The sequence below is a fragment of the Syngnathus floridae genome, chromosome 10, assembly GCF_059516105.1.
Source record: "Syngnathus floridae isolate MCC-2025c chromosome 10, RoL_Sflo_1.0, whole genome shotgun sequence".
NCBI classification, from domain to species: Eukaryota; Metazoa; Chordata; class Actinopteri; order Syngnathiformes; family Syngnathidae; genus Syngnathus; species Syngnathus floridae.
This window is the reverse complement of record NC_142422.1, coordinates 10744024-10771204: the sequence shown is the minus strand read 5'-3', so window position 1 is coordinate 10771204 and position 27181 is coordinate 10744024. Positions and strand designations below refer to the sequence as shown.

The 27181-nt window shown below is 43.7% G+C and overlaps 1 protein-coding gene across 3 annotated transcripts in view; it reads left to right on the top strand.

Annotated features, from left to right (window-relative positions):
- LOC148392338 (mannosyl-oligosaccharide 1,2-alpha-mannosidase IA) overlaps positions 1-27181 on the top strand; it is a 68719-nt gene that overhangs the window by 19165 nt on the left and 22373 nt on the right. For all 3 annotated transcript variants that reach the window (XM_088386752.1, XM_088386751.1, XM_088386753.1), the window contains one exon: positions 15426-15522. In XM_088386752.1, the coding sequence (XP_088242878.1) occupies positions 15426-15522 (97 nt within the window). The remainder of the gene's footprint in view (positions 1-15425; positions 15523-27181) is intronic.

Sequence of the window (27181 nt, the reverse complement as noted above, 5' to 3'; positions counted from 1 at the left end):
GGTCCTCATCCAGTCAATACTTTAGTGAAGGCAAACTTTGGACACCTCAGTTTACATAAAAAACGGGCTGTGCTCGAGCATGACAGAGATTTAATCAACACCGCCCATAACGTAACTCTGATAACTTTTGAGAGTCGGCTTCACTTTTTAGCTTGCCAAAAACTCCCTCCGTGTGCGCTTTGTAACAGCCTTTAATCGACTCATTTGTCTAAATAGCAACGTGTCCCCCTTTTACGTTATTGATGGAGGCTGACCGAGGAGGCGCAGGCCGGGCATTTGCTTTTTGTTTTTGTGCGGCTCGCATCAACTCTTAATGGTCTTATTGGATCAATTAAAGCGCCATTCTGCAAAGGTGCTCGGTAACTCATGATTTAGACAGCCTTCATCAGCTTATTGGACTCGTTAATAAGCTTAGTCAGCCTACCTCTGTGTGTGTGTGTGCGTGTGTGTGTTTATAGTACCTATTTATTTTGGGAAAGGTAGGTGTTAAATGATCAATACACAGTTCAAGGTGTAATAGGTGTGAAAATATTTCCTTTTAAGTGGATTACTGGAAGGAAGTACTTGTTTGAATTGGTGTTTTTCAATGATATTTGTCTTTTTGGTCCAATAGTTGGATTTAATTCCTTTCCTGTGTGTATTTTCAAGTGAATACAGAGTTATATATTGTTTGCATGTTAATCTATTTTCTCAACGTTTGTCCTAATAATAAACAACGAAGGTTTTCCTTGTTGTTTAGTACACCGAAGAGGATATGGTTAATAAAATGATTTAGAAGTTCACCGAGCAGTTTTTATTTTTTGCTCCCCCGGGGTAAAAACATCAGGGGTCACCAGGAGGTAGTTCGACATGAGCGACGAGCGGATGCATGTTTCATCATTGTTTGCACTGTCGAGGCTTATCTTTCTCCGTTTAAAAGCCTGGCGTGTTGGCGTGCACGTTGCAAATGAGATTAGGGCAATTCCAAAAGGGAGCTCATTTATTGTACGCCAGCTCCCACTCGCCTCCCCCGCGACTTGACTTAGCGCCTTGAGAATTAGCACCGTTTTGGATTTATTGCATACATTCTCTCTGCTCTTCCCATTCAGTGCTGTTTTCATTTGAAAGTGCCCCACAGTCAGAAATGTGTTCGGAAGCAACAGCACAGTCGCTCATTTGCGTTAAGAGGGTGTTATTAAAAGCCGATGCGTAACGTAATGTCTCTGCATGTTTGTGCGGAGCTAAAGCGGCCTTGACGGCGCTTCTTTTCGCTTTCCTGCCTTCTTTTGTTCTGTGCATTCCAGAGAGATGACTCACATTTTTTTCTCCCCACATATGTTGGAAATGTGGTTACCAAAGATCCAAACACTTTTGGGGATCTGATCACGTGCCAGAGTTTTATTAAAGTGTGCTTTTTTTTTTTTTATTGTGGTCACCTAAAAGTTCAGACAAGCTAGATGAAGCTGAAGAGGGAAGATGCACGTGCGTTCACATCTCATCAATCATCATCACGTAAAACACTTAGCCCCTGTTTCTCAATGTGATGCAATAATTCACTCCCAGTTATTATAACTGACACGTTTCACAATGGCATTTGATGACTAGAAATAATAATTTAAAAAATGTGTTGTTTATATAGCAGAAGTTATTTCTCAACTCACTCATGTTTGTCTTATTACTCATGTGCGTTAACACGGCCGCCTTTTGAGGACACGAATGCACTGAGACTGTTTTCCCGTCATCTGTCTTGCGCTCGTTCGTCCGTGTTGACTTTACAAACTGGCTCTGTTTACTCGGTGCCCCTCTGGACTGTAAATTCCAAACAGCTTTCATACGGTCCACTACGTGCTGCCAGCAAAAGCAAGAGAATACCCCGCCTGTGTGCGTTTTACCGGACGGACCAAAATAGCCGCCGAAAGGTCAACGTGAGCGTGCGCGATGGAGGAAAATGGCTTTTTATGTCATTACTCTTTGTTTTTGTTGTAATTGTGGCGAATCATCGGGATAGTAGTAAAAGTTAATCAAGTGGATGCGCCATGAGCCTTCAGCCAGAAGAAAATCCATTGATGGAAAAAAGTGATTCATTTGTGGAGTGTGCCCAAGTGGTTTGTTATCAATGTTTATCAATTTGAGGGTTTGTGAAGCTGAACGTTGGTTGCATTTTGGTTAGGAAGATGTTCACATTTTGTGTTTCTTGAAATAATCCATACAGTCAAAAAACATTGCACTCCATACCATGTATTTGAAAATTATGAGATCACTTGCCAATTATTACTCATAACTGCTACCTTGCATAATAGAAATAATAATAAACATGCTAACTCGCGTTTTGTCTTCTTCTTTCTCTTCCATTTGCTGCTGCTGCCATGACTACCTCTGTGACGCTGCACCAGGTAAATTCATTTTTCATCTTTAAGTGTGGTGGCATGCTCATTTTGTTTTTTGAATGCGTCATTGTTAAAGACTTGCGTGTTTGTGATCACATGACAGATCAATATTTCGAGTTTGCACTAGCACTCTATAATAGTCACAGCATTATTAAATTAAATATAAACAATTAGTCGGTTTGTGCAGCAAAGTTAATTTATTGGGGCTCTCTCTGTTGTGTGTGACTTTGCCACTGGGGGGCAGTATAGTACAGTCCTCCATACACATACAATGAAGAGTTTCACAACTACTGGAAGCGACGTGTTAAGCTGAATTAATATGAGGCATTTTTCACAGAGGATACGCCTGTAAGTCTGTGTTGGGGCAGGTTTGTGTTTTTAAATAACTGTTGCGTAAAGCATTCGAACACAGCCGCCTGTCGTGTGTGTCATCTCGTAACCATGTGACGCAATGTTCATGTGCCGGCACTGTAGCAACATATTTTTACGATAGTGGCGGTCAAAACAAAAGCTTGTGCTGGCTTGATTCACATGCTGCTCGCCGAGGAGCAATCGCCCTGCTTTTAATCCGCATGGGCCCATCTGGTGCACGCGTGTTTGTGTGTGTGAGGATGTCACACTGCCCTTATTCACAACTCTCTCTCCATATTTCCTTAAATCCTCCCAGCTCGCCATTTGACGTGTGCCCCCCCCTCGCTCTCTCGCCCCCTTGTGACATTTTCATCAAGCCACACTTTTATTGTCTCTTAAGCCGCCCTTCCGCTTTATTACACTTGTCCCCCCTTGACCTCCCTTTTCATCCTCACTAAGAAGGTCGCCGCAGGGTGAATGACTCCCGTGTGTCTCTGGTGATGCTCTGCTGCCATCACATCCCATCCCATTATGACAAAGAGTATTTCACAAATGTTCACACACAGAGCTTTAAGGTAAACGGACAGGAATCGTAACTGCCTGATGCCGTAAATCAACAAGCTGGTATTGTCCAAGAACTGGTACCAGGTATTTAGTAATCGGGTACTTGTAAAGCATGATGATACCAACCGGCGATACTTAAGGCAAAAAATATACCTCTGACATCGGGTAATTCCTCCTCTGCAGTAGTTGGCGCTATATAGTTTGACAGATCAAGAAGAAGTGCTTTCCAACATAAGGTGGGTAGATTATGAATTGATTCATACGTCAAGCGGGGGATGGGCTTAATAGATCTCGAAGGGGCAGCAAAGGAGGTGAGGCGATAGCCGTGAGCCGAGAATGTGGGATTATCCAGATTTAATGGAGGGAATAAAGCATCCCGCGGGGTGGCAATCCGCTTTGCGTCCGCCGTACAGATTTCCATCACGATGATGTGTGGCGGGGGTCGTCTCGGTCAAGTGCTTCGGGCCTTGAGGCGCTCCTCGTATATTTTGGCCTTTTAATGGCGTGCATTGTTGCTACTGATGTACACACTGAAGCGCCGAGGTCCAACGCAAATCCTTTGTCTGTTCTCAATGTGATAATTTAATTTTCTCACTGGTAATAACAAAAATAGGTTGTACTTATCAGTCGCTCAAGCGTGAGCAGGAAGTGTCAGATGCTCGGGGAATTGAAGCGGCCGTGAGTCGTCCTGTCATAATGCTCGCCTCCTATCATGCACTGAACCAAGCAAACACCACTGGATCTCTTTGGAGACGTCCAGATGCACGCTCCAAACTTGTCACCGAGTCTGAGTGAAGAAGATCTCTGCCCCGGCAGAAATGCTGACGTGTGTAGAAAACACAAAGCAGCAAGTTTAACTATTTAGATTCATGGCCTCTCTCATATTTATAATCACTTGTTCAGCAAATGTTTTAGCCAGCGACCAATGAAAAACTGCTAGTGGACTTTTTAGCAACCTAAGACTGCCAAAGTTTTTTTTTTTTTTTAATTGATGCTGCATATACGTGAACTTACTTCAGGCGTCCTTAATTCACTGTGTGAAAATGGAGAAATTTAGCAAGTTCCTTTATTACAGTGAAAAAAAAACATTGTGTTTTTAATTTAGAGGTGTGCATGCATAATTTCTCTATGAAAAGAAGATAGAGGCAGGTCAGCTGTTTAATATTCATCAACATAATTGTTTTGCCCGGGGTGACAAAGAATTAAAGACTCGCTTAACCCCCTCTCGTTACATTTAGCAGGTTCTTGAAATGGCATCGAGGCTAAAACAACACAATGAATGTCTGGACTCGGGTCTAGACACGACGACAACAAAATGATTGAGTAGTTAGTGCAAGCCATTTTTTAAGGTCATATTCCAACATTTTGCTGAACCACGAAGTAAATGTTTTTTCATTTTCACATTGCTCTTGCTCTTCAGTGGATTAATGCATCCTGCAATCGATCACTGACGACAGTCCCCTTTTTTTTGTCCTTCGGCCTGCGACGACTTTCACGTGGAAACCAACCTGAAAAGGTTGGTTACGCAATCTGACGCCTCCTTGATGAACGCCGCGCCGCCTGTTAATAAGCCAAAGCGGCCCGCCGGCGTCCTTTCTTTTACCCGAGTCGATATGCGACACCACTTTGTCTGACTGGAGGGCTTTTTTTTGCCCGACTGAGTCTGTGTGTGTGTTTGCTAATCCGTGTGGGTAGGAGTGTGAGTTTAACATGTTTTGCACTGGGAGTCATTGGCATCAACAGGCAGGATGATTATAGGGTGTTCAAGGCAGCGATTCCAAACTACAAGGGATAGAAAAAGAGTCAAACGAGAAAAAATAAACAGACCTGCAGGTTGTGTATTCAAAATAACCAAACAGGTTTGCTGTAAGAATGCCGCAGTTAGCTTTATGCTAACACATAATGAAAAATGCAATTGACAGGCTAATGATTAGCATTGATAGTCACAGTGTTATTACCCTTAAGGGATGTTTGAACACAAATGGTGGAGCAAAACAACTAGTGCTTCTACAGCTGCGGTGGTGACTCTTCCATGGGTGTGATTATATTATACTAACCCCTGGTGGCCAAGGTGGGAAAACTGGAAGGAGCAGCACAATAAATTGACTTGAAGCATCAAATAATGCTGTAAATGCTGGACAATTATTTACATTCTATCTTATTAATATTTAAGCACAGTGTTACATGAGCGGTATTTCCTTTTTCTGTGGGGGGTGCTGGAACGGTTTAATTGTATTTGATTCATTTCATTGGGGGAAGATGATTTGAGATGCGATTGTTTTGTGTTACGAGTGTGGTCACGGAATGAAATAAACTAGTATCTGAAGGCACCACTTTATAGTAAGAACTACCATGGCAGTTTTATAGAGACATTATTGTTAGCAAAAAGTTCGCAATGGTATCAGGAGCTAACCTGCAATTCTTAGCCCCAAAAGGATTTCGGATGCTCGAGCGCCTTGCAACATGTTTTCACTTCCTCAACAAAGCTTTGACTCCCAAAACTAATTCCGGTTCCACCGCCTCGCAAACAAGGAGGCGCGCAAGCGTGTCCGCCAATTATCGCTTATCTCCGACACCCCTCCATTTTGTCACCTGGAAAGTTTGCCTTATTAAACCGAGCTCAGCGTTTTCGGCAAAAAACAGCTGCTGAGGAAGGTGCTGAATAAATTTCCCGGGTGTGTCCGTGTTTCCCCATGCACAGCCACTGAGACCCCCCCTTCGCCAATCCTCAACACGCTGCTTCAGTAATTAGTGGCCACTGTAATTGCCTTTGTCTTACTTGGCCAAAATGTTTCTCTAACCCTTTTACTGTTGAAAATAATTTTGACCCGGGATGTGAGTGCACAACCACCACAGGTGAATAAACTTTCCAACCAGAACAAATTGGGAATCATTTGGCCGCCAGACTCATTAGCGGCTCGTCCTCTCTTTATACTCCATGTTAAGGGAACGCTCCGTCACCTGAAGAAATTTCCCGCTAATCTTCTCCTGAAGGGCTTTTCCTTCTTTAATTACCAATCTAGTCAGTCTGTAAGAATTCCTGTCCCTTTTAATAATACAAGTCAATATCACGCCAGGAGCCGCAACGGCACGATCACTTTGGTCTTGATAAGTCTTATCTCGACCTCTTCCGAGAACAATGGAGGTTTATTATACTTGCCAAAAAGTGAGCTTCACCTTTTGGAATTTGCACATCCAAGGAAACGTTGGCTGTCCTCGCCCACGGAGATGAGGCCAATGTATTTCACGAGCCAAATCGTTCTTTTGCATCACTGTGTTCTTCGGAATATTTGATTTAGAAAATCGTTTTATTTACTCCCAAAAGTTGCATCCATCTATTTCCTGTACCAATCTGTCCACGTATAAAAAGAAATTCTGCAATGGATTTCACAACAAAACAAAGACATCAACTTGACCTTGTCTGGCCACCTTCTTGTTTACCGGTGTGTTTTTTGGTGAGGATTTTGGGAGCACATTAACATCACAGTGTGTCTACCCACCGGGGTGGCCCCATGATGAATGAGCTCTCTGTGTTTGGGATGGCCATAACGAGCAAAAAAAGCAGCCCGCTGACCTGATTTGTTGCACCACTGAGGTTCCTAATGAACATCTGACGCTCACAAGTTTTTTTTCTCGCCGCCTCACGCAGCGCCGGAATGAATTGCGTGCGTGCTTTTTGTTCTGGTGAGTCTTGAAGGAGCTTGTCGTCCTTGCTTTGCTGCTCTGACTGATGAAAGCGGAAATAATGCTGCGTCGGGGCTGGCAGGGGTCAAGAACCCATGCAGTTCGTAATAGGATCAGCCTGGTGGGTGGGCTGTGTTTTGGTACGATAGACGGCACCCGTGTCACGGGATGGCATTGAAAAGGCTTCAGATTTGGTCGTGTGCGTGTGGTGGGACAGCGAGGGAGAAGGCCGTGCACGTTTACCTCAGGGGGGGTGACCAATATGGTGGTTGGATGACTGACTGTCATGTGGGCCCTCTCCATCCCGAAGGTGGAATCACCAGGGCGGTAAAAAGCAGCGTGCTGTCGCAGGTCGTAAATACCAATGGCTCTCTTTTGTATTCACTGCATGTGTCTTAATGCTGACATCCAGCTTCAGGTGTGGCAGCATTTTTTTTCCAACTCGCTCAATGGCAAAGAAGCGTTTAGGACGGTGATTGTTGCCAATATTGTTTTTAGAAGAGCAGCAAGTAGATCATTTAATCCATTCTCCGGGGACTCGAGTAGGGACCCATCCATTTCACAATTTCTTGGTGATGTGGTTACCGTGGCAACAGTCCTGTAGCTTTCCATAGCTCACATGTGTCTGTTGGCTGTGTCCATGGAGAGGTCATTGAATTTTGCTGACATTTCTCAGCAAGTGATGGCCACATCTCGTTTTTGGCAGCTTGAAGGTGCAATGCGCCCAGGAAGAGGAACATGATTCTTGCCAAGATGATGAAGAACAACAAACCATCAACAACCGTCACAAAACTGTCGCTTGATACCGAAATAGCGGGCTTCCTGTGTTGAAAAGCGTTTCTTTCACTTTTATGGTGGCTCTTAGGCTAGACCTTGTGTCCTTGAGATGTTGTACCACATTTGAACCACAACCATGCTCAATTACGAAAAAAAAATGACTTTGATGACTCATCATATTTACAAGCAAGCTTGTGTCTGCTTTTATGCTAGAAAAGCACACAAAGCTATTAGCAAGAAGCGTGTTATTTTCCCGCCATTATAGACCAATGTTATTTTACAAGCCGCTCAGCCACTCCGGCATCTTTCCTCTTTTATGACCCCTGAGCAAGCTATCTAAAGTGGCCGGGGTGAACCCCCCCCCCCCCTCCCTTTCAGTAACAGGGGGACGAGTTTAAACCCTTCTTGTCACCTCTCACCGGCCATAAAAAGCAAACGTATGTGTACACCCAAGGGTACGGCGAAGAGCATTAAAGGGATGAAATGTGTTGTGCGTGCGAGACATTTATCTGGCGGCGTTTACGACGCTAAAGGGACAATGGTTCGAGGTGTTTGCTAATCAGAGCCAAGGATGGAGGCGGTGGGGCGGTACATGCGTACGCCAGGTTCTTTAAAAACGACCGCCACTAAAACGTCACATTTGCCTTCATGGATAAGCCGCAACGTGCCGTCTTTCTTCCTGCCGTCCGCCTAAACATGCCAAGAATGCCGTTTCCGCATATATTTAGTATGCAAACTCGTGTCACGGCATGTCTTTGAAAAGTCAGTATGGGGGCGCAGAGCTTTGAGGTTGTTTTGCTTTCATGAAGTCTAAGCTGGATTGCTTCTGTCAATTAATTCCATGAAATTCTGGAGATAGCGTGAATGCATGAATTGTGTGAAAAGTACATTTGGACGACCGGCTATGTGTCCATTGGACTTACTTGACTGTGGATTATTTCTTGCCATTGCTGTCAACATGAGAAATTTTTGCATTACAGTAATTTAACCCAAAATGTTTGATTAAAAACAAAGTTTACAGTATAATCTCTGCCTCAAAGCTTTTGCTGTGATCAGACAAGGCAAGTAGTATTTGAGAATTGCCAAAGTTGTGCTAATTCATTATTAGCTAGGTGAATGTTAACTAAGCTCCAATGACAAGTTTGGGACTTAAATCCGGTCATAATTGAGCCCCCCTTGTATGTTGAGTGTGCTATATGGGCCCAAGCTAGCACTGAAACCTTGATCGATTTTGTAGACTTTCTCTTTCGATGTGGTGATTATTCGTCATTGGACTGCAGAGTTATGCTGTCCTTGGTTGAGGTTCAGGATAAAGCCTTTCTCATCTTGCCAAGGACAACTCTGCAGGGTGAAAATTGAGATTTTTTTTCCCATATATGTGCTTGTGCAAGTTTTTAAGTTGCACTAAACAAACTTTCTTAAAGCGTCTGAAGGATTCTCACCGAGGGCGCGACAAGAACACAAAAGGGAACATTGGACAAAGAAATCAATCGAAAAAGTTAACTCGCTCGCTCTGGAACTAAACATCCACCTTGAATCAAATTTCTGCTTTATGAGCACATTCATGCTAACTGCGGCATTTTAATGCTATCAAAAAGGCATTGTAGTCTGCAGGTTGTTAAGCTTTATTTGTGCGAACGATGAACTTCCCGTTATGAAGTTATATGTGAAGACATAACCCCAATCTAGCATTGTTATGCTGATATAAAGAAGACATAACTTTTAGTAGTATGATGACCGGGGGCGGAGCTTGTGACAAAGAAAACAGCTAAAGGTTTGATGATGATTTCTGGGTCTCTAAGGAAATTGGGAAAAAAAGAATTGACTCACTCGCTTTAATTGGAAGCAGGTAAGATAGACAGACGGGTGACAAAAGAGTTCTTTAAAAGAGGAAAGCAGGGGACAGATGTTTGAGCTCCAAACTTAAGAGTTTCAAATGCCATCTGTTAAAAACAACAGCACGTCATGAGGCCTTGGGGCTAAAAACGCTCCATCGATCAGGTCTAGATTAGGGTGGGATTTTTAGCCGCAATCAATACGCGGTCAGTGAGACGCGCCGTATCTGCCAGCGCGTGGCCCGTCATGTTCCCTATCGACCCTCGATGGCGGCTGATAAACATGGGAGGCCTCGGCTAGCCAAACATTAACGGAAGAGTTTTGTGCCGGTGCCGGCATAGATGATCCTTTAAATGTTGATTATAAGAGAGAAAAGATGCTTTATGCAATTTTGTATTATTTGGCTACATGAGGCACAAAAAGATTCTGACTATTAAATCAGAACTGCAAGTGTACCTAATAGTGAGTCCAGTGAAATGATATCTTTACTATGTAATGTATCACCCACATTCACATGCCATGACCCCTGGGAACATTCTGGAGTTCGTACAAACAGAGCCAAGCCATAAATCTCAAGCAATTTATTCATTTTCCCGAAGATGGATAACACTTTGCCATCCATTTTCCGTAATGCTTCATTGTTTCTCACTCGGAACTGTACTGCGTCGTCCTGTAGACCTACTCACAATCGGTGCATTGATGGAGATGATAATTTTTTTTTTCACTGGGCTTATCAGTATTTTGCAGGAATACAACGCCGGCATGAAAGGATGACGGATGCCTCCAATATTAAAATCAACAATTTTCCAAGTGTGAGAAGAAGAAGGCGACAGTGGAGATCTTGCAAGCTTGAGTCATTTAAACCATCTGATGCAATCACATTATATTTTGGAATTAGCATTTTCATTCTTTATAAATGTACACATGGATTACCAGTGAATATACTAAATATTCAACATGTAGTTGTTCACATAGACTTTGAATGAGATCCCTGTCCCAATCCCCAACTGACTGTCATCTCTGGCTATAGGGAGTGAAGGAGGCTGCCAATTGGAGCTCCAGATCCTCTCCGAGACACTTAACTGGAATGAAGATTGATGAAGGATAATGGAATTGGTAGTGTAGTGGTTCACTTAGTTAACAGGGTAGAATTTTTCAATCCTGAACACCAATAGGTTGCGATTATACCATGGTGAAAATTGAAAATTTAGCTGGGATGCCTTATTGACCATTCTCAGACCCTTAATAAGTGATTGGTGGTGGAATAGTGGAGGGGTCCAAAGCCAGCTGGGACAGGCGACAGTCTTTCTAGACTCTAAATGGGATAGAATACGGGTTAATGTTGGAATTGGTCGTGTTTTGATTCATATAATTGAATTGAGGTCAGTTCTTATCTGGCCGAAGGGAGGAACGATATAATTGTCCAAACGTTGTCACGGATGAACTTAACTTATCCTTAAGGAGATAGATCCTTAAGGAAATAGATCTCCAACTTGTGAAACCCCTTGCACAAGAGTAGAAGCTGCAACATTTCACCAGCACTTTCTTCCATTTTCACCTCTGATAGGTGTTTTGTATTTTAGACTATTAGGCCGACAGAAGAAACTGACCAACTGAAGATTGAACAAGTGGGAAAGAAATGGAAGCTGAGGTGGGAATGTCAGGGGAATCCCAAGGAAATGCAAACAAGTGCAACAAGGACAAAAGGCAACAGAAAGCAGGACAAAGTGAAAACACTCAAAGAATTGTCGTGCGACAAACGGAAAGGCAAGACCCCTCTGCTTGTCTCTGTGGATCTTCTTTAATGGCGTTGCCTGAGAAAGCAAGAGCCGGCAATCTCTAACTCATTCGCTGCTGCTCCCAGGATGCATTTTAGTGGCTAAAATGGATTGAATCTCAGGTACAGGGAAGCTTTTCCTAGACGCCAAACGGATTTAGCATCTGCTGGGAGAACTCAGCAGGAAAATGCAATCTATGCTATAAAAGTTGTGATTTTTCTGCTTTTCTTGTCAGTGACATTTTCCCAGCTTGACGATCTTAAATCAAAAGTTCCAGCCCTAAGAACTGAGACACCTTTTCATTAGCTGAATTAGCATCCAATCAAGTATTCCCTTGGTATCTCTCAAATCCCTCCATGCTGAAAAAAAGCAAAAGCATTTGAAGATGTTAACCTTGACAAGAGGGAGCTTCAATTAAAGCGATGCCACTCAATTCAAGGATTAAAAATAAAACACAACGCTGTTGCTTGGACTTTCTGGTTCAAGCGCAACTGGATGCTCGCTGATCTCAAGAATCAGTTCTTAGAGAGGATAGATCAGTCCCCCTTGTTTTTGATTGACGCCTGCTCTGCTCTGTGCAAACTTTGTCGACCATCAAGGGCAGCAAGTCCATTTCCCCAGCATCCCAAAGAAAAAGGTCTCTTTTCCCCGACTTTGGACTTTGCGAGTTTCATTAAAGTGACGGAACGGTGCTGTCAAACAGCCCCGACAGGATGACTGATGTCCTCTGCCGTCTCTAATGTGAGAAAAAGGAAATTTAAGGAAACTTTCTTCCACCTGCCTCCGCACAGCTCAGCAAAAAAAAAACAAAAAAAAAAAACTGATGTAATCTACTAGTTTTATATTCATGCCTTCTGAAGGCGATAATAAATGTAAGAAGAAGGTTCCTCCGGGAGGATATTTCTGCTTATCTGTGCATGCAACCGACTCCATTATTGAATTAGACTTTAGGTTTGTTTTTGTTGTTTTTAGATCCTTCAAAGAAAAGGACATAGTTTGTTGAGAAGTTTAGAAAAACAACTCCATATTTTGTGACTACCTGATCCACGTTGTCACCGGGTAGTACGGTTCGGCTAATGTGCTACAGTTTGTTTTTTGGTCGAAGTGTCTTGATATCAAACACTTTGCCACCTTTGGTAGGTGAACCACGATATACCGAGCGAACTCTCTATTTGCACTTGAAAGCAAATAAAAATTGAAGAAAGAAATACAATATATATATTTCAGAGCGATGGACTGCAAAGAGTGAGCTCATGGCTTGGGGGCACCATGTAATCCCGCTGAATATGTTGGAAAGACTGAAAGGGGCTAAAAGGTGCGATAAGATTTGGGCTAGTGAGTTTACTGCTGCTGAGTCAGAATGGCCTCCGAGCATTGCTGTTGTGTTTGGATCAGGTAGGAAATACAAGGTCAGGTCCGGGTCTTGGGATCGAAAACCTACAGGGGTTCGGTGAGTTCATATCTGAACTCGTTGGACGAAGCTGATTGTTTCCTTCCGGCAGAACTATTTTGACAGGACCGCAGCGTGATTTATAGTCTCGGCACCCACCATCGGATGAAAGGAAGGCCTGCCTAGCTTGAAGCAAACATAACAAGCGCATTATGGAATGTTCTGGCGAGTGTCAAGAAGTGTTATGAGGGCTTTATAAATATTCATGCAAGCCCCCCCCACCCCCACCCCCCTTGTACAAGATGACCCTGGAAGTCAACGACTCAATGGAATGCTCATGTCTCCTGGGCAAAGTGATGCCTTGAACCTCTACAACCTGATTTACCGAGTTATGTTCTCAGTGATTTATGTTATCACTCGGCTATTTTTTTTCTGGTATCAAAAGAAACTTGTGACCTATCCACTGACTGTCGACCATTTCTGAATCCATTCCAGTCCCATTGAAAGATTCCAGGATTGACTGGCAACCAATCCAGACTGGTGGCGATTCCATATCGACAGCCGAGCAATCCAGACTCATTGGCAACCACTCCCCCAGATTAGTGACCCTTCTGCATTGATTGGCAATATACTGTACTGTCCATAGCTGTCGCTGTAACGCTGATAAACTCCTTCGTTTGGTTGCAAGCAACCAAGATATGCGTTAATTAGTTGTCAAGAAAAATGCAGACTATCGTAATTTACCTCTCCTGGGAGTATGCGAGAGCGAATGTGTGGGAGCTCAGCTGTCACTATCGGGTTGACTGTAAACCGCCACAGATTCCCACACTGATTGCTTTGGTCATTAGTGAGGAGCAGAGAATGTGAATCATCCAGGCTGTTAGAGCAGCAAAACATATGAGATTTATCAAGGCCTGTTATGATTTGATGCATTTTTTGCGGCCTAACCTAACAGGAATCCTCAATGGAATATTCCACTATAGAAAGTGTGGCCATCGGGTAGCCGGAGGAAAATCAATGCAGCGATTGTTGATTCTTTGGGTGTTGTGAAGTTTTTCAGAGTTGAAGGTGTGCCAGGATGAAAGTTGGCAAAGTATAAGATGAAGGATTGGAGGATATGACACTTTCTGACCAGAGTGGCTGTGATGTTTCCTGAAAATGGAACTCGGGATCCACGCTGACTTTGGCGGAATAGGAGAGGACCAGCGCTGAGATAAATGCGCCCGCCTGCCGTGTCCCTTCTAACCTTGACTGGCGACTGCCCAACGTTCGCGGAATACCAAAAACATTCCGACGCTCATATCTGGAATTCAATGGTGGATCAAAATGGAGCGGTACAAGATGAAACATTTAACACTTGATTCCCGTTCTGAATGTCCGGTGACCGATTCAGATGGACTGGCGACTATTCCAAATTTACACTTGAACGATCCACTTGAACGATGTCTTTTTATATTCAGTCAGGTTTTTAATTTGAATTTGCCGCTTCAGTTTTCACTGTGACATAGACTCTGTAGCGCCTTTGAAAAAAAAAGAACAAGATTTATTTCTAATCACTTTGTGTTTTTGGAGCTGACGGAAGGCTTGAAGACAGGCTGAGAATATCAAAAAGAAAATCTGACATTGTAGTGTTCTTTGATTGCGCAACGTCGCGTCGGGACGCTGTCACACTCTTTTGTCCCCATCTGGCATCTCCCGCAGATGAGGTTCGGAGGTTGTGGTTTCATCACAGTCGATTTGTTAGTTTGTGTGATTAGGAAAATGAAAAGAGAAGTGTTACATTTTTTAACAAGTTTCCCTAAGATCATCATGAACTGGAAATGAAAGTTGATGGTTTCAAGCACAATTTCAAGTCCCCCACTGCGTTGTTAGGGTCGCCAGATTTTTTGTGATTGTGATATATTTTTTTTCTGATACAATTCAGTTTCTTTTAAAGTGGAATGACTCAATTCAGTTTGATTTAATGCCTTTACGATTTGTTTCAATATGGTATGACAAAGTTTGAGGGATTATGATGCATTGAGTTTATTGGCATTCTATATACTTTGTATGAATTAACTTGTTAAGGAGGCATTGCCTTCAACAATCCATCTTGACAATTAAAGAAAATTGGTTTCGTGATAAACCAATTATCAGCCACACCGATTATCGTCCCTGATATTTGTAATTTTTTTCAAATAGCAACTCAAATTGACGCAGCCCCAGTCCAGACTGATTAGTGATCATGCCAAAGTCAATGACAGCCAATCCACTCCAGGGTGTTGTTCATAGCGGTATGTTTTAATTAAAGTGACAAACCGTGAAATATTCACGCAGTTCTTCTCAATTAGCACATGGAAATGTCATACACCGGCCGCATCGATGATGACTAGCATCAGCGATTATATCATTTTCCAAGATGAGAAACTGTTCAAGAAAATCTGCTCCCATCTTGTATGAGCCAATTAAATGTTGCCTTTAATCTTGTAATTTCTTGTGAAGTTTTCAATGGCTGCAGGATGAACGTCAGCCCTACTTTCTTTCGGAATGCGGCATAATTGCACGCTTGTCCTCTGCCATGCTGATCAATAAACTATCATTCCAGTCGCCTGGAGCTCGACAAATTTAATTACATGTGCGCTCCATCAGTCCACTGACGCCATGTGTGTGCGTGTGTGTGTGTGTGGCTTTGTTTTGCAGATGATGAAGTTTGCCTGGGACAACTACAAGCAGTATGCCTGGGGCAAGAATGAGCTTCGGCCTTTAACGAAGAATGGGCATATTGGCAACATGTTTGGTAAGTCTGATTTTTTTTTTTTTCCCAATGGCTGAATGCCATTTTCAAAGATTATTCCTCATTTGGTCATGTCACAGCAATTCAATGGGACTGACTGACAATACTGATCTTTAGTACCCTAAAAGCACATCATGTTGAAAACGGATCTTAAGACTGAAGTCAACATACCAGCCTTTACATAAAAAATAACTATTTTTTTTTGGCTTGCTGTAAAATCACATCTGTTTCAACAATAGATCTAAGTGTCGAGGTTATGCCCGTTCACAGACATACCAAAAAAATCAGCTTCTTGCAAACATATTAAAGCGGCGAATAACCAACCCGACGGATTACTGAAAAAGCATTTATAAAAAAAAAAAAAAAAACTGGAAGGGGTGGTTGTCACTTCCAGTTAAGCCATGAAAATGTTATTTTTCAAACACAGGTTGAAAAGTTGTGGTTGACCTACCCCCTCAAAAACACTTCTCTTGAAAATGCATCTAAAACTGAAGATACCAAACTTACACAATTTTAAAAGTGATCAAAAGTTCCCATCTAGACACTAAAAACACATCAATTTGATAACAGGTCCAAACAGGTCATTTACCTAACTTCTCCAAACATTTTTTTTTAAAGTGTCGTTCAAAAACAGATCTAAAATTTGAGGAATATCCTGTTCAATAGAATTTATATTTTCAAATTAGTCTAACAGTGGACGTTATCACCCATGTCTAAAAACATGAAGAAAAAAAAAACAGGTCTCAAAATGGAGGTCATCACACCCATCTAAAATGATGACATCTGTTGATATATTGAAAAATATTTTTGGTGTAAACAGGATACCCACCGAAACACTGAAAAGCATCTTTTGGGATTTTTTTTTCAAAACCTTGGTGCCTCTTAGTGGCCAGTTAGAATTTCTTGCCCAGGCACTATAAAGTTCTTTGGCTAAACGCAACCATTTGTTTTTGTCCCGAAAATCAATGAAAAAGGGTTCAAATAATTGCTCCTTAACACCAACAAAAGAGGCGAGCAGATATCGAAAGCAGCTAAATTAGCCTAATAGAGCTCTTACATTCTAGCTTTTTGTTCATTTAGTAGTGAATCGACTTGAGCGGTGGACATCTTATTTTGAATGTACACAGACAATAATACTTGATAGGGGGCAAAGGTTATGCTTCTTGTCTTCTCGCTGCTAATTGCCTTCGTTGATGAGTAGAATTACGCGTCCATCCAGCATCAAATCACTTCCGTAAACCGAAAAACCAATATTAAGAGCGAAGGTCACGACATGTACGCATCACAACACTAGAAACGCTTATTATTTTTTCCCGAAACGAGAAACAAATTAGTACTGAAAGATTGGTCTTTTTTAACCAGACCTAGTAAATGCTTAGGTCAGCCAATGCTTCTCAACACATATATTTAATCCTCGTCTCAAAGTGGAGCTTATCAAACCCATCTAATCAAATAAAAAAAATATTTGGTTTTGGAATTGGGTCAAAATACTAAAGGTTACCAAACTCATCAAGAAAGGTAGTCAAAGCTTTAAGCCAAAATTTTGCTTCTCATTTTCATCTGCTAATTGCCTTCATCCACAAAGCTTTAACAAGCAGTACAACACGTCCGTAAACCATCACAATACTTCTATTTTCCTGCTTCTTGTCGAGACTTTAAGAGGCGAGCGACAGATCTCAGAAAGAGCATAATTTTCGCTCGCAAATGTCACATTGAAGGCGGTAGATTTCTGTGTGTGTGTGTGTGTGTGTGTGTGTGTGTGTGTAGGATGGGGAGTTGCGCCAAGCCAGGTATGAAATTGGCTGCTGTGTTCTTAAACGTAATCCTCCAGAGTAAACACGTATGCGGGATGATTGGCTTCCACATGGAGCGTCTGAAGGCTGTCGATACAGAGATAACGTCGGTGCCTCAAAAGAGCCAAAGACGAGATGTTCGCAGCAGCCCGTGGAGCCTCACCCTTGTCCTCTTCTCGCACGACTTCATCTCATTTCAGTTTTATGTTGTACCGCTTCGAGTCAATCTGGTTATCCTGCCTCGGAACAAAAGTAAGAAGACATTGACTATTTTCAATTCACTTTATCTCCGTAGCGTATTAAATATTCAGTTGTGCTTGGGGCACCTCCGAAGAGGAAAGGAGGGTTTGGTTAGCAGTGGAGCGTAGGCTTGGTTGACCCCGGTACTAACTTTTTGAATAATTTTCGGATATTAGTATAACTCTTCAAAGAACAAATTGAAGTGAAGTTAAAACTTCCAAAACCAGACCTTGTTCCAACGATTGACAGGGCAACGCGGTCATGTTTTACGAGGATTTATTCCCGATACAGCTTTGACGTTCTTTATTTTTAACTTTCATTTAGTCTAAATCTTTTGCCAAAGAGGTCATGTTTTAATCTGCCTCTGCTAGAATTGATGTCTATCATTGGGATTATCAATCCAACAAATCAATTTCATAAATTAATATTGAAGCATGATGAATTTTCCGGTATTATATACTGTAGTGAATTTCAATCATGCTGAATATTAGCTTGAAGTATGGAGGCCCAAAAGGGTCTAAAACTGTCTGTTTGTATTTCTAGTTGTCAGTGTGTTCAACTCAATTGTGAAACTTAGCATTCACCGCTTCGCATCTTCATCTTGTGTTTGTTTGGCATCAAGCACTGGAGAACCCAAACACGGAAAGTTCTGTTTGCATACAAAAGCAGTTTGGGGGAACATTAGCAAAAGCGGGACACTCTGCTGCTCTCGCGTGCCTTTGCTGCACTTTTCTCACTTACTCGCCTGGGAAACATCTTGACAATTAATCCCTCAAGTCAACTCTTTGCTAAAGTACGGATTTATTGTGTTTTTTTCTTCTTCGCTAAACTACAACAATAACAACAGTGATGGACTGGAGAGCCAACAACTTTGCATGGCAAATAGAGGTCAACGGGGTACTGAGGTACCAGAACCTCTGACACTCACTGGCCCAGAAAACTAATTTCCACTTCACCGTCAGAGCATGCTGGAAAAAAAAAAAAAGCAAACCAGAAGCTTTTTTTAAAATTTGCCACCTGAAATAAATCACTGTGAACGTGATCCCATTGTAGCCTCGGTTTGCTGGGAAACAATGAGCCTTACTTAACAGCTCTCTCTTCACTCTTCAAAAATATATATATATATTTTTTTCAGTGAGGCTACACGTATCAGACCTGTTTGAAGGTTATCATACCCGTGTCTAAAAGAATCATTTGGCCTGAAGATGGTAAAACTTGCTGGAATATAACTTTGTTCACACACAAACCAAGAGTTTCATTTTCAATTTATTGCGTGAAATAAATCACATTGGACACTATCCCGATGTAACCTCGTTTTGGCGGCAAACGGTATGAGCTAGCTCAGATTTTCCACTTCTTCTTCCAGCTTCCAGCACCTTCTATATACGAGCTCATTACACCTTATCTCACTCTGGGCTTCTTTCACTCTGTTGGTCCCCGCATTGTTATCCATTACACTGCAGAAATGGCCTGTTTTGAAAATAAATTGCTCCAGAATACATCCCGGTCGGCACAGGCAAAGAGGTTTTTGTTGATGAAGGTGGTTACTTTGAATCTTTTGTCTAGGTTAAGGATTGGGTCAGCATTTTAGCCCCCCAAAAACCCCCAGAACATTGCAGTCTGCTACATAGCAGCCACTCTGAAAGTTACTGTGCAAAATATTTATCTGATGAGAGGGTTCGGGGGGGGTGCATATGCTGCTGAGACCTGCTTCACTACACGGAGAGATTCTCATCGGATCATTAAAGAGCAGCAGGGTATCGTTTTGCAGAAGCATCTCCTCGAATGCAAAACGTGCACTGATGAACCCAGCAGCCCCCCCTCCCCCCTCAGTAGTATAACCGGTGACAGTTTAAACGTTTATTGGAGAATCCCGAGGGCTCTTCACAAAGCGGTTGATATCTGCTCTTGGATGATGGAGTGCATGGCAGTGGGTAAGGAGTTAACTGAGCTCAGATCGATTGTCCAAATTATGGACACACACATACTCCACAGTATTTATTTATTTTTAATCATCTCTGGTGACTTCTAGGCTAAAGTAAAATACTGTAAAGATTTAAAAAAGCAAATACCAGCGCAAGATATGAGGCAGGGCTAACCAACATGGTGCCCGTGGTGGTCCCCAAGGATCACTTGAGTAACCCACATCTTTCTTCTGAAACTACCTCAGAATCATTTTCAGAATCTACAAAGTCCTAACAGCTCAACAACTTGGTCTCAATGAACTTCAAAGTGCCAGTTTCACCTTGGTCTGTTTTTCGATTTGGTCTCAGTTCTCCATGACACTAATACACTGCCATTTTTTTATGACAAATGCTCCTCCTAAAAGCATTCAACTGGCAACCGCTTCCCCCAGTAATTACCTTCAGCCGTCTCCGCCACCTTCAATGGCATAGATGGGTTTTCCCCTGCCACCCACCTTCACCTTCCTGACAATTACCTCTCAATGGGGCCTGGCTCCCGGTCTTTAAGAGGCCCACCATAACAACAGTGAGGGAGCAGTGGCCATCACTTACTGGCAGCTTGATAGAAAACGCCTCACAAATGGTGCCTATCACGGCAGCCTGTCGCATTACAGTCCGCTGGCAGAGCGAAAGGCTCGTTACCATATGCCCGCTCTCCATCTCCGAGCCATCCATTTTTATATCCTCCGGGCTCCCCCGTCATTGTGTGCAAGAGATCATCTGTCTCCATAGCAACCTGCATTTAGGTGACAAATAGCTATCTTGTACACGCGCACCCCACAGGGAGCTCATCCGTACCCTCTTCTTAAAATTGCCCAGTTAAGTTGTCAAGCAGGAACTGCTGGCTTGGCATTCTTTATAGTATATATTAAACTCTGCACGATGATTGGAATAATGATTAACACATCCCGAGTAATGATATACACCAGAGGGTGTTCAGTCTGGCCCGCGGGCAATTTGTGTCATGTAGCTAAAAGAGATAATATTTACAGCCTGCATCGGGATTTTAAACGTGTGCTTGTGTGCATGATTTCATTTTGTGACATGACTTTTAAGTTCATTCGCAACCAAGGCCTTTCCTTATAACGCCTGGAAGTGAATTTCAAAACAGGACTAGATATGGAATAAACGGTATGATAAGATACAATCGATATGATACAGTACGACAAACGGACATGATATGATCATCTGCAACAGGATCAGATTTATTTGGATACAATAAATACAATGCAAAGCTCTATGCTAGGTACGATAGATGTAATACGACAGGAGAAGCTACAATACAAGAGCGTACAAAAGGATATGATACCAGTGAACAGAGTATGACAGGATAATTGAAAAACTATGATACGATAGGTCGCACAACAGACGACACTTTGATAGGACGGTGGCTGCGACACAATCATATTTCAAAGGATGCATTATTATGAAACAACATAAGATGCAATACGACTGGATTTGACAGGATAAGACAAAATATACTGTGATGAGGATGATGGAATAAGACACACGAGGACAAGGTACAATACAGGACAGGATATGATAGTCGAGAAGATGATGTTGGATATGACGCGATTGGACAGAACACGGTACGATGGGATGGGATGTAGTAGGAAAGGATTCGACACCACTGGATTGGTTTAATAAAAGCTGACTTTGCTCTATTAGCAGCCGTCCTTGTCAAACATTTGCACATCCAAATTGTGTCTCACTCCTTTAATTGGACAGATTCGCAACGTGAAGCAAAAACATAGACTGAAAGAATACAAATGTGGCGCCGCCTGTCGTTATCACCGTTGCCAAATTTGTCCTCTTTCTTTCAGGGATTACAGCAAGTTCCCCTTCAGGGGAATGCAGACCCGTCATCAAGCCTCTGCAAAGGGATTATAGCCAAGATGATGAAAATCGAGTCGCTAAATGTATGACGATGCTGCAGGATTACGGGGGGATTGTGCTCCGTTTTACTGTAACGCTTCCACGGCAGGCTGATGCTGACAAGGGCGAGGGTCAAATAGACCCGAACGATTTGACGTTGTTCCCCTGACGGCTTCAAATCCCTGTTTGCATAATCCGATCACTGATCGGTCTGCAATGACGTCGTCCAGCACGGGGGGGTGATTTGTAACGGCGGTGACGTCACCACGACCTGAGACATGGCGTTGTAATCGCTCTTTGGCAGCTCTAATCACCGACATTTCTCGCCAAACGTTTAAGCTGGTGGCGGTTTTAGCAGACTATAAATAAACTGAATTTGCTTCAGTGTAGCCGGTCACATCCGGTTACCCTCGGCCCAATCACATCTGTACATGTTTCTATTCACCACAATTTAGACTACAGTCTTGGATTCTGTTATTTTTGGTCCGGGAAAAAAAAAAACACAGCATCATCATGCTGACGTTTCCAAACGTTTAGCTGTTAATATTCAGTGCTGTGTATTTTCATCCATAATCTGGTCTGAGTCTCTTGGAATTGCCACTCAGTGCACAGACACCATGTACAAATGTGTTTGAGTCCTCAAGCAAAGACTTGCCCGCCTGACCTCAGCAGTCCCGCCGCGTCTCAATCGCTTTCCCTTTATCGCCTCGTGTTCTGTGTTGCCACCATTACAATTCCAAGTTCGCCGCGAAAGAAACGGGGAAGCGGCAAAGGCGATGTCACAATTAAAGGGCGAAGCTGCGTGAAATGAATTCCCTTTGTCCTGCTTGGCTTAGGGGACCTTTTGCACCTCGCTCGGCAGTCCACACTTGAAAAGCGCCCGAGTCACAGTCACGGGAGGGGGGTCGTCGGGGGTAGGACATGAGTGATCCCAACTGCCCCCCGAACACCCTGGAAAGGAAGGAGGGTGATGCTGCAATAAAAACAAAAAGCCATCGGCAAAGTGGAAATGGCTTCATGTGATGTTGAGTTGCGCAGACAAGACATTCCTCAAGGCCATAACGCAAAATATTTGGGATTTTTATTTTTTTTTATGTAATTGGCTGTGAAAATAAAGGCGAATGAGGATTTAAGCTATGGCTTTCCATTTTAAGAGTTAATTCACAGTCAAGCTACTTGCTAAAATAAGTTAGCATACGCATCCTCAAAATGGAGTCGGCAATATTATCGAGTGAAAGCTGATAAACGATAAAGGATTGAATCGTGATGGCCTGCCATTGAATTCAAGATTCAAGAGTTTTTATCCGCCATGTTTGAGCGTGACTTCGGTAAATCACAGCCTCTGCAATTCAAAAAAGGTGTGGAGAGCAGGATGTTATTGCACAGTAATGACTCTGAGACTCTAAGAGTGCTGTGAGTTCATCAGAGCAACAGCCTGGGGGAAGAAGCTGTCTCTGTGTCTGCTGGTTTTAGCGTACAGAGCTCTATAACGCCGTCCGGAGGGGAGTAGTTCCAACAGACTGCAACCTGGGTGAGAAGGGTCTGTAGAGATGTTACATGCACGTTTCTTGGTCCTGGACAGGTACAAGTCTTGGATAGATGGGAGGAAGTACAGCCTCTGCTGGGCTTTCTTCCGGACAGAGTCTATGTGGCCGGTCCATTTCAGGTCCCGAGAGATTGTGGTTCCCAGGAACTTGAAGGTGTCTGTGGAGAGAATAGTATTACTGCGGATAGTGAGGGGTGAAAGTGGTGAAGGGCCTCGCCTGAAGTCCACTGTCATCTCCACGGTCTTGAGCGGGTTCAGCTCCAGGTGGTTTTGGCTGCACCAGTGGACCAGCCGCTCCACCTCCTGTCTGTACGCAGTCTCATCACCGTTCTGGATCAGTCCGATGAGAGTGGTGTCGTCTGCATACTTCAGGAGCTTCACAGGAGAGTCACCTGCGGAGAAATCGTTGGTGTAGAGAGAGAAGAGCAGTGGGGAGAGGACGCACCCCTGAGGGGCTCCAGTATTGGTGGTCCGGGTGTCAGATGTGATGCTCCCTAGCCTCACACGCTGTCTCGTGTTGGTCAGGAAGCTGGTGATCCACTGACAGGTGGAGGCAGGCACCGCGAGCTGGATGAGCTTCTGTTGGAGGATGTCAGGAGCGATGGTGTTGAACGCCGAGCTGAAGTCCACAAACAGGATCCTGGCGTACGTTCCTGGGGTGTCCAGGTGTTGCAGGATGTAGTGCAGTCCCATGATGACCGCATCATCCACCGACCTGTTTGCCCGGTAGGCAAACTGGAGGGGCTCAAGCAGGGGGCCCGTGACATCCTTCAGGTGGTTCAGCACTAACCTCTCGAAAGATTTCATGACCACAGATGTCAGTGCGACCGGTCTATAGTCATTCAAACCTGTGATGGCGGGCTTCTTGGCCACTGGAACGATGGTGGAGCTCTTGAAGCACGAGGGCACCTCACACAGCTCCAGGGAACGATTGAAGATCCGTGCAAAGGTGGGCGCCAGCTGCTCAGCGCAGACTTTCAAGCAGGACGGTGACACGCCGTCTGGGCCCGGTGCCTTCCTGATCTTTTGTCTCCGGAACATCTGGCGCACTTCCTCCTCGCGGATCTGGAGTGCGGGCGCGGCCTCTGCAAGAGAGAGAGTCAGTGACCACGGTGATGGAGGTGTGGACAGAGTAGTTGTGGGGGGAGGTGAGTATGTAGATTGTGCTGCAGGAGGTCCCGTTGTGTGGGAGGACCGATCAAACCTGCAGGAGAACCTGTTTAGCTGGTTAGCAAGGTTTGGGCTCTCCACAGGACGGGGGGTTCGTTTCTTGAAGCCCGTGATGCTCTGCAGACCTTTCCACACTGTTGAGGGATCAGGATTGGCAGAGAGGTGTCTCTCCAGGCTCTCCCCGTAACACCTCCTGGCTTTCCTGACCTCTCGGTTCAGTGTGTTTCTGGTCTGCTTGAACAGGTCCTGGTCACCGCTCCTGTAGGCCTCCTCCTTGACTTTGCGCAGCCTCCTGAGGTTCGGCGTAAACCAAGGTTTGTCATTGTACGTGCAGAAGGTCTTAGTCTGCACACACAGATCCTCACAAAAACTGATGTATGATGTGTCAGTGAGTTCATGCAGGTCTGAAGTTGCAGCTTCAAAAACTCTCCAATCGGTGCAGTCAAAGCAGGCTTGGACGTCCTGCCTTGACTCCACTGTCCACTTCCTCACAGTCCTCACCACAGGCTTAGAAGTTTTTAGTTTCTGTCTGTAGGCCGGGATCAGATGAACTAGACAGTGGTCCGAGAGTCCTAAAGCTGCACGAACCACAGAGTGGTATGCATCCTTAATTACGTTGTAGCAGTGGTCCAGTGTCTGTGCCCCTCTGGTGGAACACGTTATGTTCGTGTGCGAGGTTCGCCCTGTTAATAATTATCATTATTATCCTAAGGCCACATGTCACAAGACTTAAGAAGTTTTCTGATACTCATAAATGTAACAAATTCTTTAATTGTGTTTTGAAATTACACCAGTAAGTGAGTGTAATTTTGTTGATTTTAGTTGATTTTAAGTTATCCTTTAGAGGCAAACTTATAGTCATAACGACTTTGCCCATTGCTACCAAATTTAAACCATGCACAGTAGACAGATGGTCGACAATAAATCACTGACTTTTAGTCAATACGTGTGGGCGTAACTTGGCAACAATTTTTTGATAACTTAGAAATTCACCAACGCAATGTCTGGATTTCTCTCAAACAAATGACAGAAAAGATCCAGTAAGTCTGCCATTTTGTTTGGAATCTGACATTTTCTGCTCATTTTAGCAAAGTGTACAGTAATCAGACGGCTTGCTGCTATTTTTTTAAGGCTAATCAGATCTTCCGGCTTTTACCTCCTGTCAGATTTTGTGGCATCGGAAACATGCTGACCATCGCTACCCCGCCGTCTCCCACCGCCGGAGAGTGTGTTTGATCGATGCGCGGGAGGCTTATGGATAGTGGGCAGGATGCGAGTGTTCGATAACACTGCGTAATCTCATCTGAGAGGCTGTCATATCAGCCATCCTGACACGCTCGCCGCACTTTTCCCCGGGCGCCAAATTAGACGATTAGATTGAGGTGCGCCGAGTACGGAACGCCAGCTCTAATCAAGTCTGGCTTGTTTTGCAATTCAGTATTAGCCTTTGATTTAGTTAATGTGTGTGAGACGCTCTTCAGTGTTTGATCGCGTATCGATCCGCAATAAAAGCGTGCCGGTCGAAGGCCCGGTTCGACATCAGCTCGCGTCGAAGAGACGCCGATGAAGTCAAAAATGCGGGCGGAGATAAAGCACATGATGGAATGTAAAAGACTGAACTGGAAATCGGTCGTTGTATCTTACGGCATCGTGTCACCGCTCATTTAAACGCAAAGTGGCTTGAAATCAATGACTGTGATTGAAGTAGATCTTAATTCTTTTACACAAGTCCATTTGGTTCACTTAAGTGAAGCATCTGGATGGGTGAAAAGCCCCCTTGGAGTTGTTTAAAATGATCCTTATCTTTTGAGGGGCCTCAACAAAGCCCCCAAAATCTCCAGTTGTAATATTCCTAAACTCCATTTTCAAGGTTTATTTTAAAAATGACAAAAATTGACTTAACCCTATCTAGCCTACATCTTAAATTTCAGAAATGAAATGAATTAGCCCCTCTCTTTCAATACCTCGGAACACTATGGATCGGTTGCTATCTCTACTGATGGACACGTTGACATTTCTCATTCTCAGTTGCAATTTTCCCACTGGATTTTCTTAATCCCGCCACCGCCGCCACAACCGCAGGCTTTTCTTTCCCACCTATCCACCGAAACGGCCAGACATGTGTCTTGAATAGCAAGCGGCTCGTCGTCGCTAACGCCGCGGTGACTCATCGACACGCTAACCCCGCTCCCATGGTGCCAGACTGCATTAGCGCTAACAAGACGCCCATAGCCCCCACCATTGATAATTGGATGGCGGTAACCGCTGGCAACAGGATGGCGTGATGAGTGTGAAGCCAGGCATCTGCATCAATTAGCATCAGCCGCAACACCCAAAACGCTCAACTTACTGCAACTTTATCTGTTACATGATGCTCTCGCTTCTCATCGGGCTAATCTCATTTGAACATTGCCAGACACTTCATTTTTTACCTTAATCACAAAAAGATTAATAATAGAATGAATGAGTTTTCATTTTTTCTTGTCAACTCTTCTATTTTCATTGTGTGGGTGTACCTAACGTTGTGGAATCGTCGCCTCTAACACAACCCCAGCGATGTTATCGAAGAGAACCGCGCATAATGTGTGTAGTCGTGCGTCTGTGTGTGTGTAAGATGGCGTCTTTTGACGACGTCGGTGATTGATGGTGTTGACGGCGGTGGTCTAATGTGTCCCCCCCGTGACAGTCGCTGACCGCTACTTGACAAGGGTGATGAATGAATACATGGCGATAGCGTGTTGATGTTGAGCCTTTTTTGAAGTGTGAAAATTGTATGAAGTACGAGGCTGAATTATATTATTCAAAATGAAACGAAACCTTTTTCACTAAAATCAGAAAAAAAAAAGTTGTAAATGTAAAACACAGAGGGATCAGGGTGCAGTTTTGCGCATGTTTATTCCAGCACTTGCAAGGCGACATTTATTAGCCAGGGTCAGTAGTCCCCGGGGCTCTCCTTCCGTTTGTGCGGAAAGAAAGTAAAAGAAAAAGAAACACGCTATCAGCTCACGTAGGCACCCCGAGAACAAACATTGATGGATTGATCTGCTCCGTCTGTCTTGGTGCGCAATCAATCT